At 42.0% G+C, this 12,579-nt stretch overlaps 1 protein-coding gene across 1 annotated transcript; it reads right to left on the reverse strand.

The window, feature by feature from the left end:
- Positions 1-1,831: 1,831 nt before the first annotated feature.
- TXNIP (thioredoxin interacting protein) lies at positions 1,832-6,116 on the reverse strand. The gene is made up of 8 exons (XM_072644654.1): positions 5,453-6,116; positions 4,996-5,068; positions 4,736-4,883; positions 4,238-4,340; positions 3,866-4,122; positions 3,592-3,748; positions 3,339-3,484; positions 1,832-3,216 (listed from the first exon to the last, which is right to left on the reverse strand). The coding sequence occupies exons 1-8, from the start codon at positions 5,700-5,702 to the stop codon at positions 3,181-3,183; spliced, it is 1,170 nt and encodes a 389-aa protein (XP_072500755.1). The 5' UTR covers positions 5,703-6,116; the 3' UTR covers positions 1,832-3,180.
- Positions 6,117-12,579: the final 6,463 nt, after the last annotated feature.

Raw genomic sequence — 12,579 nt, forward strand, 5'->3', positions numbered from 1 at the left:
CTGAACTTTGTTAGTTCCTTCAATACATCCTTCTCTTTGGCTTTTTCTCAATGTCCTTAACCTATTCAGGTTGTCCTTTCCTGGATGTTCTTTGGTTTATCAATGTCCTTAAAATTTGGTGCCCAGGACTGGAAAAATAATACTCTAGACATGATCCAGACCACCCCAGAACAGTGGGACACTTTGGTCTAGACGGGTGATTGTAATAATGTAAGACATTCACCAAATGGAACTTCTTCAAATGATGTAATAGCATTTGTATAGCCTTTTAAGATTTTGCCAATCTCTTTACAAATACTTCATTCTATCCTTCAACCTATTGATTACTTAGAGTCTTCAAGTTGGCTGGTGCAGAGAGATTATGTAAGTTGTCCAGAGACCCACAGTCCATGTCAAAGGTGGGTCTTGAGCCCAGGTCCTTTTGACTCTAAGACCCTATTGCACATCTCAGCAAAGCTTGTTGGTCTGAATTTTCTCTGTTCTCTAGCTATATGTGCACTTTACAAGGAGTCTGTATATATAACACTGGGGCTCACATATTATATGTACTTCTCGTCCCAGGTCAGGCCTACACCCTATGTCTTGCTCTTGTCCTTGCCACTCCCCTCTAGTCCCTGGAAAACAAGCTACAGAAAAGATTTTTCCATCAACTCTGACCTAGTTCTCTAGTCACAAATGAGTGGGGAGGAGCTACCAGTTACCTGAGCGTGGAGATACAGAGGTTCCATCTCAGGTAGTCCTGCAGTGACAGGAATCAGTAAGACAAACAAGGAGAAACCTTGAGGTAGAGACAGAGAAGGAAATTGGTCTATGAAGCTATCTCCCCAGCTCATTTCTATTGTTTTTTGTAGTTTATAGTTTTTAGATGGGGGCTGAGAAGGGTTAGCCTCAGAATAGGGATTGACCAGGATTCTCATGTGAGAATATAATTGGACAAAACTGAAGTCTGGCAGAGTCTAGTCTCCATTGACTTCAGCACATCCTCTGTCTCCTCCAGAAATAAGGGAAACAGTATATTGAACCCCCGATGGGAAAAGATCAAAGGTAGCACATGGGAGAAGGAAGAAGACACCAAGGGACTTGGGGTGGCAATCAACCCAAGAATTGTATTCTAGTTCTTTAAAAGACCCAGCCCCCAAATCCAGCTATTTTCTGAGGGAAGCTTACTAAAGAATCAAAAAAGAAAAATCCAGACCTAATGACACTTTTTCCCTCCACTCTTTTCTACCAGCTGGAAAAAAGACCCATAATACAGATCAACTTTAAACCGGTAAAAAGAATACATCTCACTTCACAAAACTGAGAGCTAGGAGTGATCAAAGTTACTATGGGATAGAACCGGGGTTCTAAGATATTAAGATGCCCATCTTATTGACTATAAAAAAATGCTCTTTACTCAATTGTCTTGTACACATCTGCATTACAGTTGTCTTTATTGAGATCACAGAAGAATCAGTTTTGTCATTATCTCAACTAACTTAATTACATAAATATTATGTGGTGCCTTGAAATTGGAAACATTATTTTGATTTCTCAGAAATCATTCTCTTACTAAAAATGGTTTCAAATCATTGGTTAAGAAAATAGAGGGCTGTAGCACTAGCAAAACCATTTGGCCCTTTCTTTCTGCAAAGAGAAACCTATCCAAGATGAATTTATTTTTTAAACAGTTAGTGGTGTATGTAGGGTCACCCATGCTTTCAAATCCTCTATCCAGTTATCCCTGTCAGTAGCTAGGGCAGTTTCTAGAACAGTGTTTAAAGATAAGAGTGTATAAATCAAATACTTTTTTAATCTCTCCAAAAACTTCCACCCAAGAAAAACAGAAAACTTTTATTTTTATAAAATTTTTATTTTTAAAAAAAGACCTCCAAGGAGTTGAAAATATCTCTGATAAAAAGTACAAAATATAATTTTTTAACATACAAAAAGATAAAACATTTAAAAAAAAAAAACCAAAACCACGTTCAGTCCATTTTCTAAGTTGTACAGTTCACAGATAAGAGTGTGGGGGGGGGGGGGGCTCAGTGCTTTGACACAAGACAGTAGAGAAAGTGCTGATTGCTTAATTAAGTGCTGAGGGCTAAGGGGAAAAAGGAATTATTCAAAACTCCTCTTTTAACACTGGGAACTGTGTTCAAGGGTGGGAAAGCTGCCCGATTCTGATTTGTTTCCTAAGAGGTTATTTGGCAGCATGATCCCAGCTTTGGAGTGTTCTGGTAGCCTCTTTTCCAATTTGCAGGGCTGGGACTGAAGGACCTTCCCTTAATAACTACTCCTCAGAAAGCTACCAGTAAAGACAAGAATTTCATCACAATCATTAGTTTTCCCTTAACCATCCCAGACCCGTTAGTTGAATGCTTAGGGGGAACTAGGAGGAAAATCCCCAATGGAAAAGAGAACAAAAGTGCTAAGAACAATACTTCAGAATTAACTCCAAGGGAGTCCCCTCCTACCACCTACCAACACTGAACCCAAACTCCTAAAGAGGAAGAACAAAGTGCTTAGGCACAGGCTTTCACCAGCCTCCCTCCTCTTTGCCTTTGCTTTGAAACAAGGATAACGTATCATCCGAGAAGTGCAGGGGATCACACTTCCCTTTCTCATCAGGAGAAATTTCTAAAAAACTGGGAGCACCTTTAAACATATACATACAGTGGAGATGTGAGAAGGGCTATACTCATTTCAGGAAGCCTCTTCTTCCCACCAAAATTTTGGCCATTATTTCTATAAAACCTTTCCCAGATCATTAAATCACCTTTGCCTGGCATGGTGATTCCCAGAAGTCAACTTTTTGTGATTGCAATCAATACCCCACCCTCCCCAGAGATCCTGGGAAGACCAAACTAGAGGCCATCCCAACCCTGACCAAACTACTGAAAACCCCTCATATTTCAGGGGAATTCTGAGGAAACGGGTCACAACAGAGTCCAAACCTCCCACAAACCAGCATACATCCTCTCTCTATGACACAACAGCAAGATCGGCTGAGAGGGTAGACGCACTTTGGCATCTGTTTTAGGAGATGACGGCCTGCTTATCTCCTAACATCAGGGAGATAGAGGTGAAAGGAAACCCATCCCCAACAGTGGGTAGAGACCATCATGCCTCTGAAAAAGCAGTCCAGGAGAGACAGAAAGAAACAGGTAGATAAACAGCTGCTTCTCTTCTTTGGTACATTCACTGCACATTGTTGTTCACAATACAGGGATCCACCTAGAAGGGAAAAAAGAAAGATGGTTTTAGATTTAGAGGGTAGGAGAGAAGCAGGGGAATCAGAATATGTAAGTTGGGAACCCCCACCTCCACCTTCATTCAATGAAGGTAATAATTCTCACCTCAGTGTAAGTGGGTGGAGGCATAAACTTGAACTGGGATGCATACATAAAGATGGGGCTGTCCAGAGAGCTATCATCAAGGAGAGGAGTGGTGGGGCTCTCCAGTCTGTGATCTTCAGGAATAATATCCGTGTAGCAAGGAGGTGCTGCATAGAGAAAATAGAGAAAATAAACAACTCAGACAACCAAATTCTGATTTCCAGGAATCTTTGGTGGGAAAATAGGAGTACAGGGGTATACTACTTTGGCTCACCTTCTGGAGTGTCAGGGATGTTTAGATCCACCCAACTCATTTCAGAGCTGGTTCGGCTAGCCATGCTGGATGTCCGACTACTGAGTCCTGACCTGCTGCCGATGACTAGGGGCAGGTCAAGAATGACCTTCTTAGATCCAGGGACACTGACATAGATCTATATATAGGAAAGAAAAAAATTGTTTCTGTTACACCAGAGTGCCATGACATATAAATATAAAACTGCTTGATTCAATGATCAATTTACCCTAATCCCAGAGACAGACTCACTCACCAATAAAGAGTATTCAACACGAAGGATGTTGCAGCCAAGGATGGAGGGTTTAATCTTCTGTACACGAAGGCTTTTGCCACGCCATGATTCACAGGTGCCAGAAATGATATGGTTGCCTCGAACAGAAGATAGCTTTTGGGTCAACACCTTGGTCTGGCCATTGGCAAGGTAAGTGTGGCGGGCAACAATAGCAGCCTTTGGCATAACGATTCGGGAACACGTATTCTCAAAGTCAGCATTGATGGAGATTTCATCACCTGACAAAAGCATTGATTTTTGTTACTAAAGACTGTATAGCTGATGATTTATGGCTCATAACCCTTCCCCAACACTATGCAATAGCTGCCTCTCCCAAGCCCAGACTTCTCTTACCTTCACAAAATCCTTTTCGGTCAATCCGGGCAGAGACAGATACCCTCCCATCAGGAATAAACAGGCAAGAAACTTTTTTCTCCTTTTTGGCAGACACAGGTGCCTGAATAGGGAAAATAAAGAAATCTTTGTTAAAGTTTCTGAGAATTGCCAAGTAAAGATGGCTCCTGCTTTTCATTATGAGGACCTCTATCTCCTGAGATTCTAGTCCATTATCATGTAATATTAGATAAGACCTGCAGTATCATCATCTACCATAATTATACTCTCCTCTAAGCTCTGCTTGAACATCTTTGTCAATGGTCATGACAACCAGGTTTTGTAGGGTTTAGTGAGACTATACTGCTGTCAGAAACTTTAAGAGTTAAATGTTTATTCACTTTCATTTTAAGCTAAAGATTAGATTTTTATTTTCAGTATACGCCTTGTCAAGAGGCAGGGTTCCTGCTTCCTAAGATCTCTCACTACTCAAGACTTAAGCCTATTGGGAAAGCTTACCATCAAATCAGGAGTATTAACATCCACTGGATCTACCACTTCAAAGTACTTCTTGGTTTCTTGAGTTGGCTGGCTGGGACGGTCTAGGAAAGCCTTTACCCAGTAGTCTACACAGCCATACTTCCCCTTGAATGAGGTTCCCAGAGGCCTAGGGTGGAATAAAGAGAACGATTCCTTTTAGATTACTCAACCATCAAGAAACCTTGGGTGCCTAAGGGAAGGGAGGTTTTAAAGAAAAGGACAGCAGAGCTAACACCTACCCTTGAGGAAGTTCAAAGCCGAACTTGTACTCATACTTGTTTCCAGGTCTCAGGATCACAAACTCATCGTTAGCTTCAGGGAAAGGAAAAAAAAAAAGATCCACCATTAGACTTACTAAAAAAGTGGTACTGATCTTATTTTAAATGCAGAAATGCCTAAACAATATAAGGACCATTTTCTGAAACTAACTACATTCCAGTCTCCCGAAAGGAAAGGTTAATGATGTAAAGGAGTCCAAAGCGCCGACCCTGAAACCAGCTCTAACACTGAGACTTCGTTAAGCATCCAAGGCACTGCAGCTTAGCTCAAGCGAAGGCTGGGAATACTCCTCACTTGGCCAGATGCAAGGACAAAGATTCAGCTCCCCCCGCCCCCCCCCAGAACAGTGCCCCAGGGCTCCCTTTCTAACAGCTGGGGCCCTCCCCCCACCCCCGCCCTGCAGGGCGCGCCCCTTACCTGCGGGCTGGTCTTCCAGCAGGAGCGTGTCCTCGTAGCGCAGGTAGTCCACCACCTGCTTGCACTGCTGCGAGCCCTGCAGCCACAGCACTTTGGCCACTCCGCAGGCCAGGATCCTGACCGCCTTGACCCGGGTCACCTCGCACACCTCCACCACCACCCGGCCGGCCACCTTCTCCCCACTGCTGTACACCTTGTCGGGGTCGCTGAAGACCACCTCGAAAGTCTTGATTTTCTTGAACATCACCATAGCTGGGGGTTGGGTCACTCAGAGAACGGGGCAGACAAGGAATAAAGTTTCTCGAGAGAGAGAGCCGAAGGAGGATTTAACCTTTCCGGTTAAGCGGAGGACGGACAGTTCGGTCTCCCTGGTCTGGATGGGCTTGTCCGCTGACAGGCTGGGCGCTTGGATTCTAAGAAATCGAAGAGCCTCTCAAATCAGCCTTTGCAAACTTTTAAAAAGTAGAAAAGCCTAGAAAATATAAGTCAAGGGACTTCGAAAGAAAAAAAAGGCTTCGTGTCTGAGACCAAAAGGAGTTTTAAGGAAATGCCCCTCCCCGAAATCTGGGGACGAGAAAGCACAGGTCCGAAGGCAGCGCTCTAGGGATTGACTCAAGGAGCAGGCGGAAACAGCCCTATATAGGGCTCTAACTGTCGGAGCCACGCGAGGGCCTGCGAGGTGGCTCGTGCTGTCCTCGTGCACAATCTTCCCATTGGCTGCCTTTTCCTTGTTTACCAGGGACACAGCCAATCAGCGCGCGGCCTGGAGCGCGTGGACACAGTGTGCCCCTGGCGGGGTAAACGGTTGTTGTGCACGGTTTCCTCCGAGGAAGGAGGGGGCGGAGGGGTTCTTGAGCGACGTCCCTGGAGACAAATGAAAGGAGGGCGAAGGGATTGCCCCTAAGCCTATCAGCGTTCTAATAGACGTCGGAGGGCGGGTGTTGATGTCAAGGACTGGCGTTTTTGGGTGAAAGGGGAAAAGCCCCCCAGGGGCATGGCAGGCTTCTCTTTAGTGCGCGAGGCTAACTTTAGGGTAACCCAACCTTGCTCAGGCCCCTCAGATCTCGAGTCATCTCTGACTGTCCTCTGTTCACCCAATTTAGGCGACTTTCCTCAAAGACATTCCCACAGAAACCCTGGAAAGTTCTCCATTAAATTGAGAATTGAAGGAATGGGGACGGAGGGAGAATTCCTTTTTCAGGCAAACCCTCCCCAGAAAACTTAGAGAAAAAAGGGGGGGGTCACTGGTGTCTGTCAACTTTCTCTTCAGTCTGAGCCCCCAAATTGGACATTGGGGGGCGTGAGTTTTCTCACCCCCCTTTCCTTCAGCTCCTGGCTTCCTCACAAGGATTATTGCCTTTCCTCACCTTCTTTTCCCCCTCCCCTCCTCAACCACCCTGTTCTTTTTGAAAGGGAAACAAGAAGGGTGTGTGGCTTAACCCCCCATCTCTGCGTCGTCTTTCCCTGTAGAGCAGGGGGGACACTGTGTCCATGCCCCCATGTACCTGGTCGCCCCTTTGAGGAATACAGCGAATATAGTGCGTTTATCCCCAAGCATCTGCTTGGCCAATCTTGCTTCACACCTGACAAAGCCATAGGATCCTCCACCCATCTCTAATGCCTGACCTAAGCGCTCTCTGAGCCAGCTGGCACCCCCTGCTCTGGCACCCTCTGCCCTCCCTACACGCTCCCGCAGCCCCCCAAAAAGGGGGAAAACCAACCTCAAGATGAAGGAGAAAAACTTGTGTCTCAGCTCATGGAAGAAGCAATCCTAAGCACAACAGAACAGTTGTTTTTTTCAAGTATATATATGATTATTGATCACTACTTTTTCCAAAAGCCTTTAGAAAATGAAGAAATGAAGGGAAGAGGAAGCAGATTTGGAAGTCTCCAGAAAGTCTAACTAATATCCTATTGTGTGCTGTGCTTTCAGGAGGCTTAATTTGGATCTCTCTATCAGGTGGGTTTTCCCCTGAATGAGTTGGCCATAAGATCTTAGAAGATGACTATTGAAAGTTAGTCCTACTAAGGCCAAAAACTCTGTTATAATTAGAACTTTTATTTTTAGATGCAGTTCATCTTTCCTTTCTTAGGCTCCCTGTCTTTTCTATTTGTGGATATCTGAAATTTGCTTCAGTCCTCCTGGTCAGAAGGGGATGCTGATGTCCAAAAGTCTGAGAACATATAGAAAGGCAGTAGAATGGAATGGAACCCCACTTCCTCCACTATTTTTTTCCTATGATGATAAGGACCTTAATTCCTTCATCTCACACCCCAATTGTGATAACACCCTCAGGCTAGCAAATTACAATCGAAGAGGAGAAAGTTCCGGGATGAGGCTTGATGACTTAATTGGTAAGAAAGAACGGAATTAGCCCCAGGAACATCTTGATCCCAGGGGGTGTGTGGGTTAGAAGTAGCACTCTGTTGTACAGTTACCTAACAAAATAGAGGGTGTTTTTGTCAGTGAAGAGCAGTGATTGAGTTCCCAGGTCAGTCTTGGTGTGATGTTTCACAGTCCTTAACGCTGAAGGATTTGCTTTTAGATAGTAGAGAACGAACAAAAAGAAAAAAACAACATAAAAACACAAAATACATCAGACTGTAAATTAAAGTTTAATTATTGTGCATATGAGTATCGAAGGTAGAGAAGAGCTACAGAGTAATTGAAGCTGTAGTATTATAGAAGACTTCTTGGAGAAGTTAAAAACACTGATATTTATCTGGGCATAACCATGAAATGCTGAATCCAACTCTTTTTCCATATCCTACAATAAATCTGTCTTTGTCCTGGGTATTTTTCTTACGTATTTTTCTGTTATCGCCACTCTTTGCAGACCTGAGTGGTATGGATATGCTCCCTGTTATGCCAAGCTTGCCTTGAATGTCAAAAAACTATTTAGCTTTGGCAGTAATAACTTGCCAGGGCCTTCGGCCAAGATATTTTCTGAAACGGCACCCTCAACAACAGGGTTGTTTACAACCTTTCCCTTGATAACCTGCTAAAAAAAAATAAAATCAGCCTCCAGAATCTTCCCCCCAGTTCTTGGGTTGAGGAAAGAGAAAATTCTGCAAATTCCTTTTCCCAAAAGAAGCGCATTGAGGGTACAAGAAGGGGATAAACTTGGGAGGGGCTGCACAGTAGTGCTAGGTACAAGAACTTTGCATATTAGTGCACCTTTTTCTTTTCAGGCCTCGGTTTTCTTCACTTGAGTCAGAGGGAAACTAAAAAGTGATTGTTGTTTGTTTGCTTTTCTTTGGGTGGAGGTGTTGAATACAAGCCAAGATCTTAAGGAATAAGGTGTCCTCACTGATTAGTCTGCTGTTGGGCAGAGACAAGTTACAAGCTGCCCTGTTCAACCTCAGGCCTTGGCCTCAGGGATTTAAGAAATCTAGTAGCCTCAGCCCATGAGTTTGTTGCTCCACTATGCACCTCCAGTTGTATTTGTGACTCCCAATATCCATAACTTCCCTCTCTGACTACTCATTTAATTTCTTTCCCTCCTTCCTCTCCCTATCCCTCCCCCACCTTTTTAGAGGGAATTTCACTTTAGGGGAAAATAGGAGGCCTGGATGAAAGAGAGGGCATCTCATAACTATGAAGATTGACCTTGGTGGTAGTAGTAGAGTTAAGGATACTTGTAAAACAGAATTGAATTTGGAAGAATTTTTTCTAGTGTAGACTTAACCAGGCCTCTATCAATATTCAGTGAGAGCCGTGAATATAGGACCATAAGGTCATAGATTTAGAGCAGGGAAATAATTCAAAAGACAGAGCATTCTTTTTGTTTCCTATTCTGTAAAGGGATATGCTACAACTAGTTCAAGTCCTCATTACTTCTTAACTAGAATACTGTCTTATCCTAATTGGTTGCCCCTTCTCTAATTTATCTTTGAAACTACTATCAAAATAATTTCCTTGTATATAAGATGTTATTCTTTTTAAAAAAACCTTTAGATGCTCCCTGTTGTTTATTGAATAAAATATATGCTTCTCATCCTGTCATTCAAGACCCCAACATAGCTTTAAGCATCATCACATACTAGTTCCCCCTGCACTTTATATTCTACCCTAAGTAGATTTTTCAGTGATTCTCAGCTTTGTCTTGCCCTTCCTTCCTTGCCTTTATATATGATAGTCCTCAAAATAAAGCCCTCCTCCCCCCCCTTTTTTTTTTGGACCTAGCCTCTCTTTGAAGAGTGCCTCTCATTATTATATCCCTTGCTTGGGCTTGGCAGCCCTGTGCTTTTCTGAAAATGTATATATGCTATGTTTATATAGCCAACATCCTCTAGCCATTTTGTGATATCAGAGACAGGAAAACCACTTCCCCCAATAAAACTCACAACTTTTGCCTGCACCCTGGGTGTATGTATCCCTTCCCCAGGTGTCCTAGAGTTGCCCTGCTTGTATCCATCCCTTATTGCTCTTGGCTCTCTGTTCCTGCCCCTGGGTATCTCCTTATACCTTTCCTTATATGAGTCAAAATGTAGTCAAAATAAAGTTTTATTGTTAAGCATTTACTGTCTTATTCTTTTGTGAAATTTTGGAGATCTCAAACTGCTATGTCACTAGGACAGTATATTTATGCACCCTGAGGCAGTGAAAAGAACAATGGATTTGACATTCAAAATCCTTCACACGTTGGCCCTATCTACCTTTTCCGATCTCTTAAATTTTATATTCCCACACCCTTCCATTAAGTGACTTTGGTTTTCCTGCAGTTTTTCTAACAAGACACTTATCTCTCCAGTTGGGCATTTTCACTGGCTATCCCCATGCCTGGAAATCTTTTCTTTGTCATCTCTGTCTCCTGGCTTCCTTTAAGTCTTAGCTGAAATCCTACCTTCTACAAGATGCCATTCCTCATTCTCTTTAGTTCAAATTTCCATACTGTCTAACCCAGTGGACAGACAACTTCTTGAAAGCAGGAACTGTTTTTTGCTTTTCTTTTTTTCCCCAGAACTTACACAGTGCCTGGCACATAGTAAACACTTAACCAATGCTTATTGACTGACATCTGACTGATCCTTCAAGCACTAAGTAAATGATCTTATAAAAAGGGAATAGGATCCACCTGGTTGCCTCACACATACAATGATTTTCCCTCACAACTCTGCTTATTGAAATCCTTTCCTTCCTTCATGGTGCTTAGTAAATGCTTAGTAATTGTTTAATTTCCAGTCAATTACCAAATCCTGCTGACTCAGTCTCTAAAATTAATATCCAACTCTCTCCTTTCACTGTCAAATGTCCCAATTTTCAAAAAAAGAAAGAAAATAGTGCCTGCAAACTAGAAGATAGTAACCTTGACTTTAATTTTTGGCAAAACTTTAGAGCACAGTTGAAGGGTTGGTTTGTGAACATCTAGAAAAAGAAGCACTGATCACTAAGAGCCATCCAGTATAGCTTCATCAAAGACAAATCATACCATACTAATCTTTCTCAAGAGAATGGCTAGAAAAATCGTCTTAAATTTCAGTGAAGCATTTGACATAGTGTTTCATTTTATACTTTTAAAACTCCACATAGTCTGGCTCCAACCTATCTTTCCTGGTTCATTGAACATTAACCCCACACTATGATATCCAGCCAAATGAATCTCTATCTATTCCTCATAATACTCCATCTCCCATATGTCTAGAATGTGTCACTTCTCCCATCCCCACCTCTTATCTCTGTTTTGGAGTCTCTGTCTTCCTCTAAGTCCCAGCTCAATCTCTCTCTCTCTCTCTCTCTCTCTCTCTCTCTCTCTCTCTCTCTCTCTCTCTCTCTATATATATATATATATATATATATATATATATATATATATATATATATATACACACACACACACACACACACACATACATATTAACTTTGTATTTATGCTGTATATATTTTTATATGTATTTATCTTCTTCACTGAAATGTAATCTCCTTGTGAGAAGGGATCATTTGATTCTTTTTACTTATGTTCCCCAGTGATTAGTACAGTGTTTGACATATAAAACATGCTTAATAACCACTTGTTGATTGGTTGGTCTTTGTGGACAAATAGAGAGATATGGGCTGGCTGATAGTACAGTTGGGTAGATTCAGTGATGACCTAAATAATGGTCATTAATGATACAATGTCAACTTGGAGATCTATCCAAAGGATCTAGACCTGATCCTATTATGGTGAACATTTTTTAAAGTATTTTAAGGTTTGTGAGGTACTTTACAAATATTAACTCATTTTATCCTTAAAACAATCCTGGGAAGTAGGCACTATTATTAGTCCTATTTTATAGACAAGAGAACAGAGGGCATAGAGGTTTTAGGTAATTTGTTCATATTCACAAAGCTAGTAAATGTCTGAGTCCAAATCTGAACTCAAGTGTTTTTAACTCCAAGCTTACCTCTGTGTTCACTAGGCCACCCAACTCCCTGTAATGACCCCAATATTAAATACCAAATAGAAGAGTTTTTTTTTTTTGGCTGGGTGAAATCATTTACTTTATTTTTTTTATAAATTAATTCATTTGTTTTTGGTTTTCAGCAATCACTTCCATATGTCTTAAATTTTCTCCCTCTCCCTTCCCCCCTCTCCCCAAGATGGTATGCAATCTTATATGAGTTCTACACTTACATTCTTATTAAACACAGTTTCATATTTGTCATGTTGTGTAGAAGAATTAAAAAGGATGGGAAAAACCATGAGAGAAACCAAAACAAAACAAAGCATAACACCAGAGAAAATAGTCAGCTTCATTCTGCGTTCCAATTCCATAGTTCTTTCTCTGGATGTGGAAACCATCTTGCCTCGAGTCCTTTGGGAACGTTTTAGGTCCTTGCATTGTTGTGAAGGGCTAAGTCTATCAGAAACAGTCCTTGCACACTGTGGCTGTTACTGTGTACAATGTTCTCCTGGTTCTGCTCGTTTCACTTTGGCATCAGTTCATTTAAGTCCTTCCAGGCGTCTCTGAAGTCCTCCTGTTCATCATTTCTTATAGCACAATAGTATTCCATTACATTCATATATCACAATTTGTTCAGCCATTCCCCATTGATGGGCATCCCCTCAATTTCCAGGTCTTGGCCTCCACAAAGAGAGCTGCTATAAATATTTTTATACACATGAGAGAAGAGGTTATTTTTT

This window comes from Notamacropus eugenii, chromosome 2 (assembly GCF_028372415.1).
Source record: "Notamacropus eugenii isolate mMacEug1 chromosome 2, mMacEug1.pri_v2, whole genome shotgun sequence".
NCBI lineage: Eukaryota > Metazoa > Chordata > Mammalia > Diprotodontia > Macropodidae > Notamacropus > Notamacropus eugenii.